Source organism: Fundulus heteroclitus, unplaced genomic scaffold (assembly GCF_011125445.2).
Source record: "Fundulus heteroclitus isolate FHET01 unplaced genomic scaffold, MU-UCD_Fhet_4.1 scaffold_80, whole genome shotgun sequence".
NCBI classification, from domain to species: Eukaryota; Metazoa; Chordata; class Actinopteri; order Cyprinodontiformes; family Fundulidae; genus Fundulus; species Fundulus heteroclitus.
In genome coordinates, this window is record NW_023397252.1 from 217,871 (window position 1) to 239,106 (window position 21,236).

The window sequence follows — 21,236 nt, forward strand, 5'->3', positions numbered from 1 at the left end:
TGCTGCCCGCGTCCTCACTAAGATAAGAAAGTAGAGCACATAACCCCGGTTCTAAAGTCCTTACACTGGCTCCCTATATCTCAGAGAATAGACTTTAAAATACTTTAAAATACTTCTGTTAGTCTATAAATCCCTGAATGGCTTAGCACCTAAATACATCACAGACTTGTTATCAGTGTATCAACCATCCAGACCACTAAGGTCTTCTGGCTCCAACCTGCTCTGCAGAACCAGAACCAGAACCAGACATGCTGGAAAGAATATCACAGAAAAGGTGACGCCGTAACCTCATTCGCATTACCGCCACCAACTGGTATGGAGCGTGGATCAGAATGGCCACTACTTATTTATACTAAACAAAACAAGTCACACTCAAATAACAAAACAATATAAAAAAAAAAATAAGATTTCAAATACTCTCAATTAGCTTTATTTATCTAAGATAATTAAAAACAATTACATAACACTTATCTCTTGAGTTTTTTTCTAAGTATATCTATTAAATCAAATTGCATTCTTTCCTTTTTTTAGATTTTGAACCATTTCTCTCCTTTCTGTCATACTTCCTACAGTATACCATAACTTTTTCAGCTGTCTGTTGTTGCTCACAATATTCACATCTGCCATGGTTATGTTTACCTATTTTGAATAATGTACTGTTTAATCCTGTGTGCCCAAATCTAAGTCTTGATATAATCTTTTCTTCTCTTCTGTTCCCCCATGCACATCTCATTTCTCCCACTCTCCTCTGAATCATGTAAAACCATCTTCCTTTCCTCTCTTCCTCCCATTGCTTTTGCCACCTTTCCTTCATCTTCTGTTTAATAATGCTCTTTATATCCATCTTACTAATTTTAACTGACACATCAATGTCTTTTCTTGCTGTAGCATCCTTTGCAGCCTCATCTGCCATTTCATTTCCTTTAACTCCCATATGTGCCGGTACCCACAAAAATATGACTGTAATGCCCATCATTTGAATTGTGTATAATGTTTGCTGGATTTCTATCAAAATATCTGGTCTACTGTCTGAGTGACTTGTTTGTCTCCGTAAACTGATTAGTGATGAAGATGAATCAGAACAAATAATCCCTCTCAAAAGTCTTATTTCCTCTACCCATTGGACTGCAAACAAAATTGCTAGCATTTCTCCTGTGTATACTGATATTTTATCACTAGTCCTCTTTCCTACTGTAATATGAAACTCTGGAACAATAAAAGATACTCCTATGTTATCTAAACTTTTTGATGCATCTGTGTAGATCTAAATGAAACTGTAGTAACTAATATTATATTTCTGTATTGTATTTGAATTCAAAATAAACCCCCTGACCTTGTTTCCCTTTTGTAATAGTGTTAGATCTACTTTAGCTTCAGGTACTATCCAAGGTGGTACTGCTGGCAGTGGAACTGTTGGACTGAGCATTAAATCAGTTAATTCTAATTCCGTTGCTTTTTGTCTAACTGTCCATCCAAAGCTTTTTCTTTCTCTCTTCTCCATTTCCCAACAAAATGTTAAAGTGCTCTGTGCTGGGTGATCTTCACTATGACCCTGTAAATTAGCCCAATAGTTTAGAGATAACTGAATTCTTCTCAACTCAAGTGGCATTTCTCCCATTTCCACCTGTAACGCTGCCATTGGAGTTGTTTTAAAGGTCCCTGTACATAATCTCAAAGCCTGAAACTGGATGTTATCTAAGTTTTTTAGAGATGAACTTGATGCAGATCCATATATCACACAACCATAATCCAGTACTAATCTAATTAATCCACAGTAAATTGCCTTCAACGCTTTTTTGTCAGCCCCCCAATCACTTCCCACCAAACATCTCATAACATTTAACAGCTTCCTACATTTGTCTTGTATTTTCTGGATATGTACACTCCTCTATTCCCTCATCAAACCATAACCCCAAAAACTTAAAATGTTTTACTCTTTCTAATTCCTAATTATACAGCTTTAGTTTTACCTCTGTACCAATTATTTTCTTTGTAAAGAACATTGTCTTTGTCTTATCTATTGAGAATTTAAAAACCCATTTATATGACCACTCCTCTATTTCTGTAATAGCATGCTGTAGCTTTTTAACAATAAATTTCAGATTTCTTCCCCTCGTCCGCAAAAAAACCCCATCCCATTTCCTAGTTCCCTGAAAACATTGTTAATTAATATAGAGAATAATAAAGGACTCACTATGCTCCCTTGAGGTGTTCCGTTCTCTACAGTAATTTTTCTCGAATAATTCTTCCCAATTCAAACTTGTATTGATCTCCCTTGTAAAAAATCCTGTATCCATCTATATATTCGTCCTTTTATACCTAATTGACACAGTCTAATTAACAATCCTTCTCTGCACATCATATCATACACCTTCTCTATGTCAAAGAAGACAGCCACCACACTTTCTTTGTTAACTTGTGCTTTTCTAGTTTCGTGTTCTAAACATACTGCTGGATCCATTGTATTTCTTCCTTTCCTAAAACCACTTTGGTATTTAGCTATATATCCTTTCTTTTCCATACAATACATTAACCTTTCACTGATCATTTTCTCCATTATCTTACATATATTAGATGTTAAAGCAATTGGTCTATAATTTCCTGGATTTGTACAATCTTTTCCTGGTTTGTGTATTGGCCCCACCACAGCCTCCTTCCAGCTCTGTGGCAGTTTCCCATCCTCCCATACTTTATTATATAACTCCAGTAATACATCCTTTGAATTTTCACTGAGTTGATTTATCATTACATAACAAATCTGGTCGTTTCCTGGTGCTGACATCTTGGATTTCTAGAGAGCGCGTTTTAGTTCTGTCATTGTAAAAGGGTGTTTAATAAGTCATTATAATTTTCTTATAAATGATGGATCATTTTAACTGCACAGACATGTTGAAGCACTGAGGTAATTTTCTTTTCACCATCAAATCAAAATCAGGTTCCATCAGATGGATTCTTTAAAATTTTATCTGGAATACTAAGAATATTGTTCTTTTTTATTTTAGGATGTATTGCGAAGAACGCTGGAGATAGGCACCGGCAACCCCTGGGGCCCCATGAGGGATTAAGCGGGTCAGAAAATAAATTAATGGATGGATGGATGTATTGTGAAGTGGATTTTCTGTGGTTGGTTGTTGGAAAGTGAAAGCATTTGTGTTTTTTTCTAATTTAGATACTTCATATTTTACCTGATAACAGTGAAAACATTTTAAATTGTTCTTCCTATATTTTTAATAAAAAAGTTTAAAAAAAACATCTTCTGTCAGTATCTATCAAACCTGTCATTTAATATTTGAGAACACTCAATGTTTTTCTCTGTTGATGTGGACAAGACGGGTTCAATAGACTATATAGATTCTGCAGTGAGATACAAAATAATAATATGTTGTATGCTGATGTGCTGGTTAAAGATGTAAAAATATTGGTGTTAAGGAAATTTTGATAAAAATCAGCATGAACCAATCATGATTTGAAAAGAATGTCTTTATTCTGTAAATTTCAGTCAAAACTTTATTGGACAGATGACAAGAAAAGAAACAGCAAAAGTAACATCAGTAAGAATATCAGAAATAGACAACTCCCAGTGAGGGACATCAGGACTGGGAACACTGGTCTCTGGTCAGCGTCTGTGTGACTGCAGGCTGGGAGCCCTTGGAGGCCTCACAGGTCACAGAGCCCACCTTCCTCCACTGGTCTGCAGGGAGCCTCAGGGTGCTGCTCCAGCTGTAGAGGCCGTCCTTCTGCAGCACCCCGGGGCTCCTGCTCTGCTCCCAGCTGCTGCTGCTGCTGCTGCTGCTGTCGTCCACCTTCCAGGACAGACTCCAGTCTGAGGGGAAGCCCTTGTTGGCCAGACACATGAGGGTGGCCTTCCCCTGCTGCAGCTCCTCACTGGAGGGGGGCAGCACTGTCAGGGTGGGACGGCGTTCACCCACTGCAGAGAGAAACGAAGACATTGCAAAGTCTAGATTAAATCTGCCAGGTTTCACTTCCTGCTCTGGATCTTGTAACCATGGTAACACACATGCATCACTGCTCAACCACAGCAACAGACAGGTCTCAGTACCACACATAAAAACTGACATTTCTAAATGTTTTCATGTTTTCTCATTAAATTTGTTCCATTTTTGAAATCAGGTCTAATCTTCTAAAACCACCTATAATGTATTTACATTGTTTTTATAAGATATGTGCTGTTACCTGAATCTCACAAACTACGTTTTTTTCCGCGTTAAAAAATAATGTTTTCTTGAAAAAAGAAAACAAGCTTTCAGACATTTTCTTTTCCAAAACTGTCATCAAAACATCAGAGAAAATGGATAATAAAAAATATAATTAATATACATGAGCCAGAGATCACATTCCACACAGTGACACTGATAATGTGGCTCAGCATATAGTCCACACCACTTGTTAACGATAAGTAGAAATAAGAAAACTTTCAGGAGAAAACTGGAAACTTTGAGCAATGCTGGTTCTATAAAAAATTATGACTATAGTAATGTAAAAAATAAAAATAGAAGAACTTTATTTTGCTAAGTTTTAAATGAACATTTTATTTAACATGTACAGTTTTCTGATTATTATTTTTTATACCTTTTCATATAAAGTGGAATTTCTTTGTCTTTTTTAAGTAAGAATATTTTTTCAGTGTTAAGACTCATATTAGTCCAACTCAGACATCACAGAGTTTCCATTAAACACGCCAACTTAGAAAAGTAAAAACTAACTAAACTAAAAAAAAAAGTGTTTTTCCTCTCAGAAAAACACTTTAAAACTTGACATTACAGGGATTGTTCATTTTATTTAAGTTAGTTGTACTTACAGTTAACATCCAGTCTGGTTCCTCCACCAAAAGTCCACCACAGTGATACAAACTGATGGAGCCGTCGTACAAAAACCTCTGACTGTTAGAGACACGGTTCTCTGACTCTGACACAAACAATTTATGGAGGGTGAGAAACTTTTAGAAAGAGGAAAAGATAAAACTTTGGTACATTCATTTAATAATTACAGCTGTAAACTTTTCAAATTAGTTGTCTAATGTCTAAAATGTGGGTTTACCAACCAAAGTGATATTTCAGTATGAGTTCTAAGGCTCTAAGAGTGATGAGTGAGAATGGTTGTTTTTCCTGTCTGTCTCTGTGTTGGCCTGCGACAGACTGGCGACCTGTTCAGGGTGTACCCTGCCTCTCGCCCAGTGAATGCTGGAGATCGGCACCAGCAACCCCATGTGGGATTAAACGGGTCAGAAAATGGATGGATGGATGGAGCTCTAAGGCCACTGTGTGTCTGTGGGTGAAGCCTTTGTCCACCAACCAGTCAACTAAATTTTGTTTATATATTAATAAAAAAGGCATTTTTAAATTAGTTATATTTATCCAACCATCCATTGACTTTCTTGCTGGGTGCCTAACTCCAGCAGCGATGGACGAGAAGCGGGGACCAACCTTTAAAGGTCGCCGTTCAATTACGGGTTTCAGGTCACAAACTGCTTAAAATCATTATCCACCATGAAAAAGCTAAACTTCCATGTCTGATCAGTTTTTGATTTTCAACAGCTGAGAGAAATTGATCCCAGCTCCTACAGGAATCACTACAGAGCATTTCCATAGAGAGGCACTTTGCATCAGCAGCACCATGCTCCAGTGCTCTGGGAGAGTTTATAGTCCTGAGAGTTGAACACTGGAGGACTGACAGCTGTCCTTCATGACAACAGAAGACAAAGAAATCCTCCTCATCAAAAACATGACTTTGATCTGCGTCCTCATCTGGACTCTCCTCTGCTGCTGCTTCACAGGTAAAGTCCAGAGGATCAAACTCCTCTCCTCTATCAACATCTGTCCCTCTGAAATGAAGCCCTCAAAACCATCAAGCTGCTTTATGTTTTTGTCTCTGTGTCCTCAGAGTCCAGAGGTCAGGTCACAGTGACTCAGCCTGCAGCAGTGACAGCTGATCTGGGAGGATCTGCCAGGATCACCTGTAGAACCAGTCAGGATGTGTTTTATAGCTTCTTTCTCACCGACAGCAACGAGTGTTTAGCCTGGTATCAACAGAAAGATGGACAACCTCCTAAGCTGCTCATTTATTATACCAGCACTCGAGCATCAGGGACTCCAAGTCGTTTTACAGGCAGTGGATCAAACTCTGACTTCACTCTGACCATCAGTGGAGTTCAGGCTGAAGATGCTGCAGTTTATTACTGTCAGAGTTATCATGCCATCAACGGTGAGGTTGTGTTCACACAGTGAAAAACAGTCGTACAAAAACCCCCCTCAGTCAGCCTGAACAGAAACTGAACTGCTGCTGCAGAGACTGATCCTGTTCAGTGAACAGAATAAAACACACCTTCTGGTTTTAATCCTTCAACCTCAGAGCTTTTATCACAGAAACATAAAATTATGCTGTTTTAAAACTTTTAAACTGAAATTATTAACCTCTGCCTCACATTTGTTTAAAACTCATTTTACAGTAGCGACAGTATTGCTATCCCAGTCAGTAAACTATTCACTGTGATCATAAATAAATGAACCACATTACAAACATTCCTGAAACATTGTGAGAATAAACTGAAAACATGGAGGAAACATGTCAGGATTAAATGTGATGAACTCTGTAAACATGCTCAACTTCACACCAAGCTGACTTTTCACATCTTCAGTCCTTCAATGACATCAAACTTTTTTCATGATGAATAATGAAAACAGATCAACAATGTTTTTGACCTTTGAATTCTTTTTCAACATTGATGTAACAGAAAGAAAAATCCAGATTGTTTTGGTCAACTAGAAGTTTGGGCTCACCGTGTTTTATTACATTCAAAGCTGAAGCTGTATGTGATTTATTGGAGTGAAAATGCTCTCTGACTTTCATGATTTCTGATTTACAAAAGATTAAAACTTTAATTTACAGAAACAGACACTACATAAATATATGAAACAAAATAAGTGCAGTTTCCTAAAAGATCACATTAAATATAAAAAAACATGAATTTAATCTTGAAAAATCTTCTTTTTCTTTTATTTTTTCCCATTCAAGGTTTTGCCACAGGGAGTCATCTGTCTCCATCTATCTTTCTTCCTCATCTTCTTCTCTCACACCACCTTCCTTCACGTCTTCTTTCACTCCATCCATAAATCTCCTCTTTGGTCTTCCTCTAGACCTCCTGCCTGGCTGTTCCAGCCTCATCATCCTTCTACCAATATACCCACTATCTCTCCTCTGTACATGTCCAAGCCATCTTAGTCTAACTACTCTGGCTTTATTTGGCTGCTGCCACTAATTACCCATAAGTCATTGCACCTCATTCTCTGCCTACTTACTCCTGCCTCATTCTACCACTCTCTGCCAGAACGTCTCATCTTGTTTTACCTCCTGCATGTGTTGTTTTCTCCAGCAAAATTCCTTAATTTTTCAAACTCTGTGTCCGGCTTGAATATGGGGTTCCCAGAGCCCCATCCTTTCCATCAATGACCTCCTCACCTCCTTCACCATCTTCTGCAGGCCCATCCTGATGCTAGATTGCAGCCAGAGCACCATCCTGAGCTCCTGATGGGTTCTGTGTGCCTAACCCATGCAGGATGGTGGCTCATACATGCTCATACTTACTTCTTGGCCCAGAGTTTGTTTCTTTAAAGAAAATCTTTAGCTCCAACAGAGAGCATCAGATGTCAAAGGTTTTAACACACAGCATGCCCATAAAAAGCCATGTTTCCCTCTGGGTTAGCTAACTCCAGAAACAGAGATGCATTTTCCCATTTCTCCACCGTCCTGCAGGACTGTATCCAGCTCTGTGGACCTGACCCTCATGAGATGACCACCATCCTTGGGAGTGTTTACCTACAGCCTTCTCCTTCATCAGTCTTTCTTTCCCCTTCATCCTTTCCCTCCTCCTCTCAGGGCAAAAACTCCTACTCCATTTTCGATGGGGGAAGCCTCTTGGGAGAAAGCAGCGTTCAACGAAAATCCCCACAGGCAGAAGTGTGAATGGAGACTCAGCTGATTTTATCCCTGGAGAGTTGAGGTGGTGGGAGCTTTCCAGGGTAAAACCAGCAGCTGAGGATGAGGAGCAGGTGGCAGAGGAGGAAGCAGAGCAGCTCTCCACTGAGCAACGTGATACAGAAGACATCCCGTACAAGATGAAGCACTTCCGTTGGAGCGGCCCTGTGGCTAGCAAACACTACGGGGGCTTCATGAAGAGCTGGAAGGGCCACAGCAAGGGGCCGCTGGTCACACTCTTCAGAAACGTCATCAACAAAGGAGAGGAGGAGAAGAGAGTGAAGTGAGGATGAAGAAGGGAGGAAAAGAAGATGGACAGGGGGAAAAATTATAGAAACACAAAATATTATTACATTTGTCCTACAATTTCATAAGTAACAAAATCACTTTATAATACAACTTTTGTAAATAGATACAAAATAATATTCGTCCACCAAACTTTTATAGTTTGTTCTTAGTGTGTAGATTCTGGAAGACACTGCTTCTTAAAACAGTGAAGCCTTTTGTTTGTTTAAACTTATAGATATGCAAATATCACAAAAGCACAGAAACAATTATCTTAAACATATAAAACAGGTTATTGTATTTATTATGTATATTTTTAAAAACTATTTATTACTCAAAAAACTTAACATTTTGGTTATGTAACTTATTTTTTAATTGTTTGAAGTGCTTCTCTTCTGGCTTGGTGAACAGACGTTTTATCAAGAGACAGTAGAGGTATCTCCAACTACAGTTTTGGCCAGAGAAACATAGTTTGAAGACACAGAGCATGATTATTTTGATACTGGTTGTTTGTTAATACCATATTTCTCTGTTTCCTCCATGCTTTAAAGTTGCAACTTCTTGCTTGTTTTTCAGATGCAAATGGTTGAGCATTCAGGTGGAAACATTGCAGAATGTAGAGCTGAGCTCCATGTGACTGACTCTGTGTGTTTGCATATGTGTCCTGCCTCTCTGCTCCCAGCTGTTAAGAGGTCAGTGTTGATCAGTGGCTGTCCAGGCCTTTCAGAGCCACTGACACACCAGCAGCACAATGATGATGTCACTGACTCTACTGCTGACCACCCTGGGGCTCCTGGTTCACGGTGAGACTCTCTGCTAAAATCATTGTGTTAAGATGTAACCATGTTCCCCAGGATATCTAGAATATCAGCTTTGGTCTGGATGGTGATAATTCTTCAAGCCTGATTTTTCTCCAGGAAACCTTCTAATCTTTTGTTATATTTCTAGGATCTTCAGGACAAGTCACAATAACTCAGACTCCAGGATCTCAGTCTGTTGTTCCAGGACAGAGTGTCTCTATTAAATGTAAAGTTAATCCAGCCAAGTGATACTGCTTCAACTGGTACCTTCAGAAACCAGGAGAAGCACCTAAACTCATTGTTAGATGTACAAACACCCATGAGTCTGGAGTCCCTGATCGTTTCAGTGGAACAAACCCTGAAAATACAGACTTCACTCTGACCATCAGTGGAGTTGAAGCTGAAGATGTTGGAGTTTATTACTGTCAGAACAGTCAAAGGATCAACACTCAGGATGTGTTCACAAAGTGAAAAACCTCCCTCAGTCAAACTGAAGAGAAACTGCAGCTGAACATCACAGCAGACTCTGACAGAGCTCACTAAACACAGACACACACAGTAACAATCATTTTATGGATTGAGTTTTTACTCACAAATACATTTACATGAATAGTTCAGATAGGAATTTTTTCCTTGTTTTTAAAGTTGATTCGGCATATTATTTGACTTTTTCTTAGTTATGTCAGTAGCTCACTCTGGAACCATACAAAGTTTTTATGAGAGATCATCACATCCTCCTCGTGTATTTGTTGTTCAATTTATTTTATTCAATTCAATTTTATTTATATAGCACCAAATCATGAAACATGTCATCTCAAGGCACTTTACAAAATCAAGTTCAATCATATTATACAGATTGGGTCAGATTATACAGATTGGTCAAAAATGTCCTATATAAGGAAACCAGTTGATTGCATCAAAGTCCCGACAAGCAGCATTCACTCCTGGGGAAGCGTAGAGCCACAGGGAGAGTCGTCTGCATTGTCCATGGCTTTGCTGCAATCCCTCATACTGAGCAAGCATGAAGCGACAGTGGGAAGAAAAACTCCCCATTAAAGGGAAGGAAAACCTCCGGCAGAACCGGGCTCAGTATGAACGGTCATCTGCCTCAACCGACTGGGGTTACAGAAGACAGAGCAGAGACACAACAAGACAGACAAAAGCACAGAAGCACATTATTGTTTATTGTTTGTTATTTTGGCTTTTTACACTTTGTTTTTTACTCAGTTTTCTAGTAAATAAAGCCTAAACACAGACACACACAGAGAAACATTCATTTTATGATGGTAGTTTTCCCCTCACTAATAGATTCACATAAAGAGCTCACATTGAAATGTATTCCTGTTTCTCAAGAAGACTTGGTGTTAGCTAATAGGTTTTAATATTTTAATTCACCTGGAAAATATAGTAGATGTGGAAGACATATTTTGACCTGAGATTAAAATTACATGTGAACATTTAGGTCCACATGGAAGAAAACATAATTAACAACCTGATGAAGATTTAGCTCTCTTGGCTGAACATATATCCTCAGGTTCTGACTGGGGGTTCTTTTAAGTGATATAATTGTTTTAGCCTTAATTTCTCCCAAAGACACAACATGACTTTAAGAGAAACTTCAGGTCCACTAAGAAAACAGCAGCACAATGATGATGTCACTGACTCTACTGCTGACCATCCTGGGGCTCCTGGTTCACGGTGAGAGTCTCTGCTCAAAACTTGGTGTAACCCAAATTGCATTCTAGGTCAACCCACGTGATTTCTTAAAGACTAGGTCCGTCTGCTGGAGGAGGTGGCAAATTGTAAAACACAGAGACCGTTTGATGGTGCAAAATTGGTGAGTTGTATTAATATTTACAATATATACACAAGTTAGTCCACAATTTTAAAGTCCAAATGGATTCCTTAAACCAAGGAAGTCAACCAGTCTTTGTTGATGATGAAAGGGAAAACACAAAAATTAATAATAATAATAATAATAATAATAATAATAATAATAATAATAATAATCCAGTTTCTTCAGTGAGAACTTGTTGGGCTGGATCTCCAACCAATTCGGAAGAGGTTTCTCAGAAAATAGGTGATGTATTTCCGGATCCGCTGAATGGTTAGCTCGCCAGTCTGGTCAGCATGAAGCCAGACAATCTTTGCTGTATCCTAGACCCTTTAGCCACGCCTGGAGCGAGGGGGGGGGGGGGGGGGGGGGATCTGCAATATACCTGGCCTGTGTAAACAGGCCTAAGTAAGCAATTTACATGTACATGTATTTTCTTATAATTGCAGGAGTTTACATAATGGTTAAATGCAACTTATGCAAAACAATATTTCTACACAACAGTAGTTTCGGTAAGCATTTCAATTTAGATCAGTGTATAACCAAAGCAGGCTGGGGAGGCTAGTGCTAGCATGCTAGCTCCCGAGCTAACACTCACCAGTTCCCTCTTGACCAACCGTGATCTTTACAACGTTCAGTTGATTGATCACCCGTCTGTAAGTTAACAGAGGCACACGATTGAAGATATACCATAGATATCTGAAAACCGCTTGGAAACAGACCAGAAGCCTACCTGCACGTCAGGTTCCCACAGCATTTTCCTACCTACTTCTTCTTCTTCTTTTCCTTTTATTGGCGGATTGCAAATAACTTATAGGTGCATACCGCCACCTACTGTACATGAGTGTGTAGCTCTATGGTTCCACCTACTATATTCTATTTTTTAATTTTGTGTTATGTAAAAATAAAAACAATGCTTTATTAATTTCCATATTTTCTTCCCTAACTCCATCGGTCCCTAAAATTCCTTTAATACTCCAATCTCTCCCTGTTTCCATAATTACTTTCCTCATCCTCTCTCTTTCCATTGCATATTTAATACAATTCATCAAAACATGATCCACATTTTCTTTTTCTGCACAACCCTCACATATATCATTATTTCTCTTCCCTATTATATACATAAACTCATTCAAGTATGTGTGTCCAGTTCTTAGTCTAGTAAAAATTATCTCTTCCCTTCTGCTTCTTTTTCCATAATTTTTACATATTACAGATTTTTGAACCCTATATAATCTTCTTCCTTTCTCATCTTCATCCCATATTTTTTGCCATATTTCTGTTTCTTTCTTTTTAATTATTGATTTACCTTCCCCTTTCCCAAATGAAATCTGATCTTTATTCTGCTTTCCTAAAGCCTTTTTTGCTAGCTTATCTGCTGTTTCATTTCCTTTCACCCCTTCATGTGCCGGTACCCAACAGAACTGAACCTCTATTCCATACCTATATAACCTATATAAACTCTGATAAATTTCTATTACCAGGTCTTTCCTACTATTTCCTCCTGAATGAATGCTTTCTATTGCAGCTTTTGAATCTGTACAAATTACCACCCTATCCGGTCTAACCTCCTCCACCCACAGTAAACTAAAAATAATTGCAACCATTTCTGCTGTATATATAGATAAAAGGTCTGTTAATCTTTCACATATACATATATTAAACTCTGGGATAAATATCCCTATACCCACATTTCCCTTTGAATTTTTTGACCCGTCTGTGTATATTTTTAAAAAACTATAAAACGATTGTCTGATATATATGCTAGATTTAACCCCAACTTCATTATGTTTCCATTCTCTTTTCATTTCATGTATTTTTAAGTCAACTTTTGTTTCTGGAAACAACCATGGAGGCACAGCACTAATTGGATTATTTTGTGAGAATGTCTTATCCTCCAGCTCGTACATTTTTGCCCATTCATTCACATTCCATCCAAATCCCTTTCTTGTGAATTTAGAATATTCCCAACAATTCTTTATAATGCTTTTTGCTGGATTTCCTTCACTACTGCTTTTAACTCTGATCCAATATGACAGTGATATTCTGACCCGTCTTACTTCTAACGGAGTTTCTCCAGCCTCTACTAAAAGAGCGTTAATAGGGGTAGTCTTAGTTGCTCCAGTAGCTATTCTTAATGCCCTATATTGTAATTTATCTGCAATTTGTAATGATGTTTTTGCTGCTGCTTCATATACTATACAACCATAATCTATTGCTGATCTCATAAGAGCTCTATATATATATATTCAATAATGACTGCTTATCAGCCCCCCAATCATTCCCAGCCACTGCTTTCATGAGATTTATTACTTTCTTACATTTTGTTTCTAGCTGCTTAATATGCGTTTTCCATGTATATGAACTATCTAGCCATAATCCTAAATATTTGAATTCATCTACTCTTTTTATAGGTTGATCATATAACTTTATCTCTCCTATATCAATATTCCTTTTATTAGTAAAAATCATATAACAGGATTTACTTACCGACAATTTAAATCCCCATTCATATGACCATTTTTCTATTTTATTAACAGCTCTTTTAATATTTTTAGCTAAATGTGGGACATTCCTTCCCCTCATCCATATAGCTCCATCATCTGCATAAAGTGCTGATTTAATGCATTCATCTAGATTTAAGAATATATCATTAATCATAATATTAAAAAGTAAAGGACTAATTACACTTCCTTGAGGAGTGCCGTTTTCTACTTTAAAATCTCTTGAGTATTCATCCCCAACTTTAACTCTAATTTTCCTTTCTGTAAAGAAACTTGCTATCCAGTTATACATTCTTCCCCCTATTCCCATATTTTCCAACTTTATCAATAAACCTTCCCTCCACATTGAGTCATACGCTTTTTCGATGTCAAAGAATACTGCTATTATCAATTCTTTCATTTTTAATCCTTTTTCTATATCATTACTAATTCTCACTAATGCATCCATAGTAGACTTTCCTGTTCTGAATCCACATTGATAACTACTTATTATCTGCCTCTGCTCTAACATATACCCCAATCTTTTTACTAATATTTTCTCCATCCATTTACATAAGTGAGATGTCAATGCTATTGGTCTGTAATTATTTGGATCTGAAGAATCTTTTCCTGGTTTATTAAATGGGAGGATTATTGCAGTTTTCCATTTATTTGGAACTTCACCTTCTCTCCAAATTTTATTAAAAAATTGTAATATTAATTTTAATGTTGCTTCCGGTAACCTTCTAAACATTGCATAGCATAAATTATCCTCCCCTGGAGCTGAATATCCAGTATCTTTAATAACTGTTTTTATTTCATTCATACTTATTTCTTCATCTAATGCTGAAACCGATCTATCTTTCTTTTTATAAATATCATTATATTCTTTTAATTTTTGTTCTTTTTGATTTCTATGTACATTTCCTAAATGCTCCCCACTATGCACTGCTGCAAAAGCCTCACCCAAAACATCTGCCTTATCTTTATTTAATACCACAATTTCTTGACCTCTAACCAATGCTGGAATTTTAACTTGACTTCTATTCCCACCCATTTTCTTAAACATTTTCCAAACATTTTGTAGTTTTACTTCTGCTCCTATGGAAGAACAATAATTTCTCCAAGTTTCCTTCTTAGCCTCTTTGATTATTTTACGAGCCTCTGCCCTTTTTTTCTTATATTTAATAAGATTTTCTCCTGTTAAATTTTTCTGTAGATTTTCAAAAGCTTTATTTCGTTCTTTAATCACTCTGCTACAATCCTCATTCTACCATGGCACAATTTTTTTCTTCCCTTTAATAATTGTTCTTGGAATACTTATTTCTGCAGCATTAAGTATATGTTCCGTTACCTGTTTAGTACACTCATCTATATTTCCTTTTAATGTTACTAAGTGACTTGTTTGCTCACATATTGTTTTAAAAATTTGCCACTTAGCTTTATTAAAACACCATCTTGTTATTTTTAATTCATCTTGTTTAAATAAATTATCTTTAATGATTGTACTAACAGGATAGTGATCACTTCCTATTGTAGACTCTCCCCTCACACCAATTACAAGAACTAACTATCGAATTGGATACTAATGTTAAGTCAAGACATGACAAAGTACCTTTATATATGTCAATTCTTGTTCCTTGTCCATTATTAAGACACACCAGTGACCTTTCATCCATTATTTCTTCCACTATTTTACCATTATTATCCGTCTGTCTGCTTCCCCATAGGCTATTATGTGCATTGAAATCCCCACACAAAACTTCTCTTCTCGTTATTGATCCTGAAATTTTATTAAATACCTCACTTTCCAACTTTTTACATGGATTATAGTAGTTAAAAATCCTAATATTACCATTTTTTTCCAAATTAAATATTTCTACACTTACACATTCATACTGCCCAGGAACTTGATGTTCTCTATATGCCAATCCATCTTTAATGAAAGTTGCACAACCTCCTCCATTACTGTTGTTTCTCCTATCTCTTCTTACAGAACTGTAACCGGGAATTTTAAAATCCAAAGATGATTTTAACCAAGTTTCCTGAACACAAATAACATCTGGAACTATTTCTAATTTATGTATATATTTTTTTAATTCTTGACCATTTACTATAAGACTCCTAGCATTCCATTGAAGAATATGTATGACCATTTATTTTATTTATTTAATTTTTTTTTTTTTTTTTTTTTTTTTTTTTTATCCTTTTCTTGATCATTTCCAACTGTACTCAAAAGTTTGTGTATTTGATCTGCTTGGACCTCTTTCATGTCTAGAAACCTTCCTGCTGCTTCTACAACCGTTTTGATTTTATCACTTTTCTTCTTCATTTGCACTGTAACATTTATAATGTGACAGATAAATGCCACAAAATTATCTTTTTTCACCACCATTGTATTTTTATCCACATTACATTTGTGCTTACATACATTACTTTCATCTGTTGAACTGACAATGGTTTGCTTTTGCTTTCTTTGTGATTTATTTTCCTGATTTAAAACTCCTTGAATTGTTTCTTTATTTCCCAAGTTATTTATACTTTCATTTCTAACTTTCCTTAATGCCTCAGCATATGACACCTTCTCTGTTATTTTTATTCTTTGTGCTTGCCTTGCTTCCCTCTGTACTATGCACCCACCATATGCTGCACTGTGTTCTCCTCCACAATTACAGCATTTAACTTTGGCGTCTTTCTCACATTTTCCATACTCATGCGAACCTCCACATCTTGCACACCTTATTTTCCCTTTGCATTCCTTAGCTACATGACCCATTCTCTGACAAATAAAACATCTTATTGGATTGGGAATGTATTCTCTGACCCTGAAGTTTATGTATCCGATCTGCACAGATTCTGGTACAACATTCTCAAACTGCAATATTACTGCCATGGTGTCTTTAACAACTCCATCCCTTTTATGTTTTATCCTTGTAGCTTCAACAACTTTGCCTCCTTTAATCTCTTGTTTGATTTCATCAACTGTCATGTCAATTGGAACACCTGTAATCACTCCTCTTAATCTTGCAGCTGCGCCAGGGATGAATGTTTTGACTCTCTCACCTACCAAATTTGTCATTTTGAGAATCTGTTCTTGTTGTTTTTTACTAACAGCATAAATTAATATCTTTCTATTATTCATAATCCTGGCTGACTTGATTTGTCCAATTTCTTTCTCTATTGCTTTAGTTAGTTTAACCGGATGTAAATGTCCTCCCTCTACTTTGAACTCGACTGTAACTTTCCACTCCTCCTCGCCATTTGCTCTCTCTCCCTGCACTTGTTTTCCCGGGCTTGTATTTGTTTTTGTCTTTTTACTTCTTTTCTCTCTAATCTCACTCCCATCTGACCAACTTCTATCTCTTTCCTGTCTTTGCCTCATTTCTCGCTTTCTCCTTGCAGACCTAGACATCATCCACTCCATTTCTTCTCCACTATTTCCACCTGATGTGGAAGCCATAAAGCTACATTCAATGTACAGTTTATGCAATCCGCCAAACAATTCTCAGCTCCTACCAACTTCTCACTCCGCTCGTAATCCTCCTCTCTCCGGCACTCTCCAACTGACGATCTCTTTCCCCCAATCGCTCAGTGCACGAATCCCCATTTTCCTACCTAAGGTGCAATTAGCAGCTATATAAGCCGCAGCTGTCAATTTAGGACGCTGACGTGCAGCTGTCACATGACGTGAAAACCGCACGAGAACAATATTGTTCTCACTTGGTGAGTGTTGAATAAATTAAGGAAAGGAGGATTTTAATTAAACCTTTAGATAAAAATAAATACAATTAAATCTAAAAAAATGAAAAATAAAATAAACTGAATCTAATATAGAAAAATTATCCTGGTTACATTGGTTTCTATCATATTTTCATCTTTCACATTATTTAATAGACAGGATCACCAGATTAATATTATTCCGGCCCAATATTAATATAATTACTGAGCATCAGCTGTTCTTCCTCTGTGGAACAATCTACCTCTACAAACATGCAGCACTCAGTCAGTAGAGAGCTTCAGATGTTTATTAAAGACTCACATGTTTACTTGGACGTTTAATGAGGGTTGAAGTTGAATAATTGTCTTAAAAACCTTTAGATCTGTTTTGTTTTTGTTTTGTCTTTATTTAGCTGTTTTTCATCATTATTATCAGTTACTGGATTTCTAAAGCATATTTTAATGTTTTACTGAGGCATTTGGTCTAATAGTTGTCTGGCTTATAAGAGCTTCAGTACGACGTTGTTTCACATGATGAATAAAGTTGACTTTGAATTTTTGGGCCAAATGTAGATAGTTTTCTGCTTTAAACCTTTAATAAAAAAACTCACATGACTCAGGTAATTATCTAAAGATTAGCTGTTTTATCATTTGATGAATGTTGAATAAATATGTAAATGTAAAATATAAATGTATTGATAAATACTAAATTATATTTATTATTATCAGAATACTTTAAAAGGATGAAAAAGAAAATTGTTCTGAGGAATAAATCAGCCTCACCAGATGTTCTTGCACCTCTTAATTTAAGGAAAAGTCAATCATTTGTTGTATTTTTCAAGGTACCAATTAAGCTTAATAATCTAATAATGCATGATTTAATTGGAATGAATAAAAAAAAAACAGGAGTGATGATTTGTATTTTATTGTTTTTTTTAAAGGAGTTGAGCAACAAACAACAGAGATTCTGAGGATAAAATCCAACAGACAGTTTTCAAAGCAAGCGATCTGTAGCAGAATAAATCTTTAGAAAATCCATGAATGAGCTCAGGACTGGGAACACTGGTCTCTGGTCAGCGTCTGTGTGACTGCAGGCTGGGAGCCCTTGGAGGCCTCACAGGTCACAGAGCCCACCTTCCTCCACTGGTCTGCAGGGAGCCTCAGGGTGCTGCTCCAGCTGTAGAGGCCGTCCTTCTGCAGCACCACTCGGCTCTTGTTTTCTTCCCAGGTGAAGCTGCTGCTGCCGTCCAGCGTCCAGGACAGACTCCAGTCTGAGGGGAAGCCCTTGTTGGCCAGACACATGAGGGTGGCCTTCCCCTGCTGCAGCTCCTCACTGGAGGGGGGCAGCACTGTCAGGGTGGGACGGCGTTCACCCACTGCAGAGAGAAACAAACACATTGCAAAGTCTAGATTAAAGTCCTCCAGGTTTCACTTCCTGCTCTGGATCTTGTAACCATGGTAACACACATGCATTACTGCTCAACCACAGTAACAGACAGGTTTCAGTACCACACATAAAAACTGACATTTCTAAATGTTTTCATGGTTTCTCATTAAATGTCTTCCATTTTAAAAATCAGGTTTAATCTTTTAAAACCACTTAAATTTTATTTTTATTGTTTTTAAGAGATATGTGCTATTACCTGAATCTCACACACTAAGTTTATTTCCCTATTAAAAAAAACTAGCTTTCTTGAAAAAACAAAGTTTTCAGACATTTTCTTTTCCAAAACTATTATTCAAAGATTAGAGAAAATGAGTTATTGATAATTAATATACATGAGCCAGAGATCACATTCCACACAGTGACACTGATAATGTCGCTCAGCATATAGTCCACACCGCTTGTAAACGATAAGCAGAAATAAGAAAACTTTGAAGAGAAAACTGAAAGCTTTAAGTGATACTGAAATATATATAAAAAAATTAAAAATATATGATTATATAAATGTAAAAATTAAAATTGGAAAACTTTAAATTATTATGCTTTAACTTAACATTTTATTTAACATGTAGGATTTTCTGATTATTAATTTTTATACTTATCATATAAAGCTGATTTTCTTTGTCTTCTTTAAATAACAGCTGTTTTATCAGTGTTAAGACTCATATTATTAGTCCAACTCAGACATCACAGTTTCCATTAAACACAGCAACTTAGAAAAATAAAAACTAACTAAACCCAAAAAGAAGTGTTTTTCTTTTGAGAAAAACCCTATAAAACTTAACATTACAGGGATTGTTAATTTTATTTAAGTTAGTTGTACTTACAGTTAACATCCAGTCTGGTTCCTCCACCAAAAGTCCACCACAGTGATACAAACTGATGGAGCCGTCGTACAAAAACCTCTGACTGTAGAGACACGGTTCTCTGACTCTGACACAAACAATTTATGGAGGATGAGAAACTTTTAGAAAGAAGAAAATATTAAACTTTGGTACATTCATTAAATAATTACATCTGATAAACCTTTCAAATCAGTTGTCTAAAGTCTAAAAGTCTAAAATGTGGGTTTACCAACCAAAGTGATATTTCCTCAGTATGAGCTCTAAGGCCACTGTGTGTCTGTAGGTGAAGACTTTGTCCACCAACCAGTCATCTAATATTATTTATATATTTAAAAATGATTTATATTTATCCAACTATCCATCGACTTTCTTGCTGGGTGCCCAACTCCCAGCAGTTGATGGACGAGAAGCAGGGGCCAAACTTAAAAGGTCGACGTTCAATTACGGCTTTCAGGTCACAAACTGCTTCCTCCTGCATCACTGTCACCTTAAAGAATTATTACTCTTGGTAAAATTGTTATTTACTATGAAAAAGATAAAGTCTGATCAGTTTTTGATTTTCAACAGCTGAGAGAAATTGATCCCAGTTCCTACAGGAATCACTATAGAGCATTTCCATAGAGAGGCACTTTGCATCAGCAGCACCATGCTCCAGTGCTCTGGGAGAGTTTATAGTCCTGAGAGTTGAACACTGGAGGACTGACAGCTGTCCTTCATGACAACAGAAGACACAGAAATCCTCCTCATCAAAAACATGACTTTGATCTGCGTCCTCATCTGGACTCTCCTCTGCTGCTGCTTCACAGGTAAAGTCCAGAGGATCAAACTCCTCTCCTCTATCAACATCTGTCCCTCTGAAATGAAGCCCACAAAACCATCAAGCTGCTTTATGTTTTTGTCTCTGTGTCCTCAGAGTCCAGAGGTCAGGTCACAGTGACTCAGCCTGCAGCAGTGACAGCTGATCTGGGAGGACCTGCCAAGATCCCCTGTAGGACCAGTCAGAATGTTCATGGCTCTAACGACCTAACCTGGTATCAACAGAAAGATGGACAACCTCCTAAGCGGCTCATTTATTATGCCAGTACTCGAGAATCAGGGACTCCAAGTCGTTTTACAGGCAGTGGATCAAACTCTGACTTCACTCTGACCATCAGTGGAGTTCAGGCTGAAGATGCTGCAGTTTATTACTGTCAGAGTTTTCATGTCATCAGCAGCCAGTATGTGTTCACACAGTGAAAAACAGTCGTACAAAAACCTCCCTCAGTCAGACTGAACAGAAACTGAACTGCAGCTGAATGTCACAGCAGACTCTGACACAGCTCACTAAACACAGACACACAGAGTAACAATCATTTTATGATGATAGTTTTTCCTCAAATGAATAGTTCACATTGAAATGTATTGCTGATTTTGAGGAAGCTTTGAAGTTAACTTATAGGTTAGAATATTTTAATATATACCTACTTGGAAAAACTTTGTTGTGGAAGATAACATTTGACCTGCATTGATCAGCATTTAGGTACGAATTATAGCAAACATTAACAACCAGATGAAGATTTAGTTGTCATGGCTGAACACATATCTTAAGGTTCTGAATGGAGTTTCTTTAAACAGTGATATATTTGTTTTAACCTCTATCTCTTGTCAAGACACAACATGGCTTTAACAGAAACTAAAGTTAAAAACTTTATATTAGCCAGATAATGGACATTAAACATCTTGTTTGAACAGAGAGTGAATTAAACTCTAGCTGCTCATTATTTGGCCAATAGAATTTAAGTCCATGTGGAAGAAAACATTATTAACAACCTGATGAAGATTTTTCTCTCTTGGCTG

At 37.0% G+C, this 21,236-nt stretch overlaps 1 pseudogene and 3 gene segments (V, D, J or C); 2 read left to right on the forward strand and 2 right to left on the reverse strand.

Annotated features, from left to right (window-relative positions):
* Window positions 1-3,519: 3,519 nt before the first annotated feature.
* Window positions 3,520-4,851, reverse strand: LOC118562058. The segment is given in 2 exon segments: window positions 3,520-3,928; window positions 4,820-4,851. A coding segment is annotated over 1 exon segment (264 nt).
* A 765-nt stretch (window positions 4,852-5,616) lies between these two features.
* LOC118562060 lies at window positions 5,617-6,257 on the forward strand. The segment is given in 2 exon segments: window positions 5,617-5,794; window positions 5,902-6,257. Coding segments are annotated over 2 exon segments (435 nt in total).
* A 1,444-nt stretch (window positions 6,258-7,701) lies between these two features.
* Window positions 7,702-8,315, forward strand: LOC118562037 (annotated as a pseudogene).
* Window positions 8,316-18,071: 9,756 nt separating this feature from the next.
* LOC118562067 lies at window positions 18,072-19,414 on the reverse strand. The segment is given in 2 exon segments: window positions 18,072-18,487; window positions 19,383-19,414. A coding segment is annotated over 1 exon segment (255 nt).
* Window positions 19,415-21,236: the final 1,822 nt, after the last annotated feature.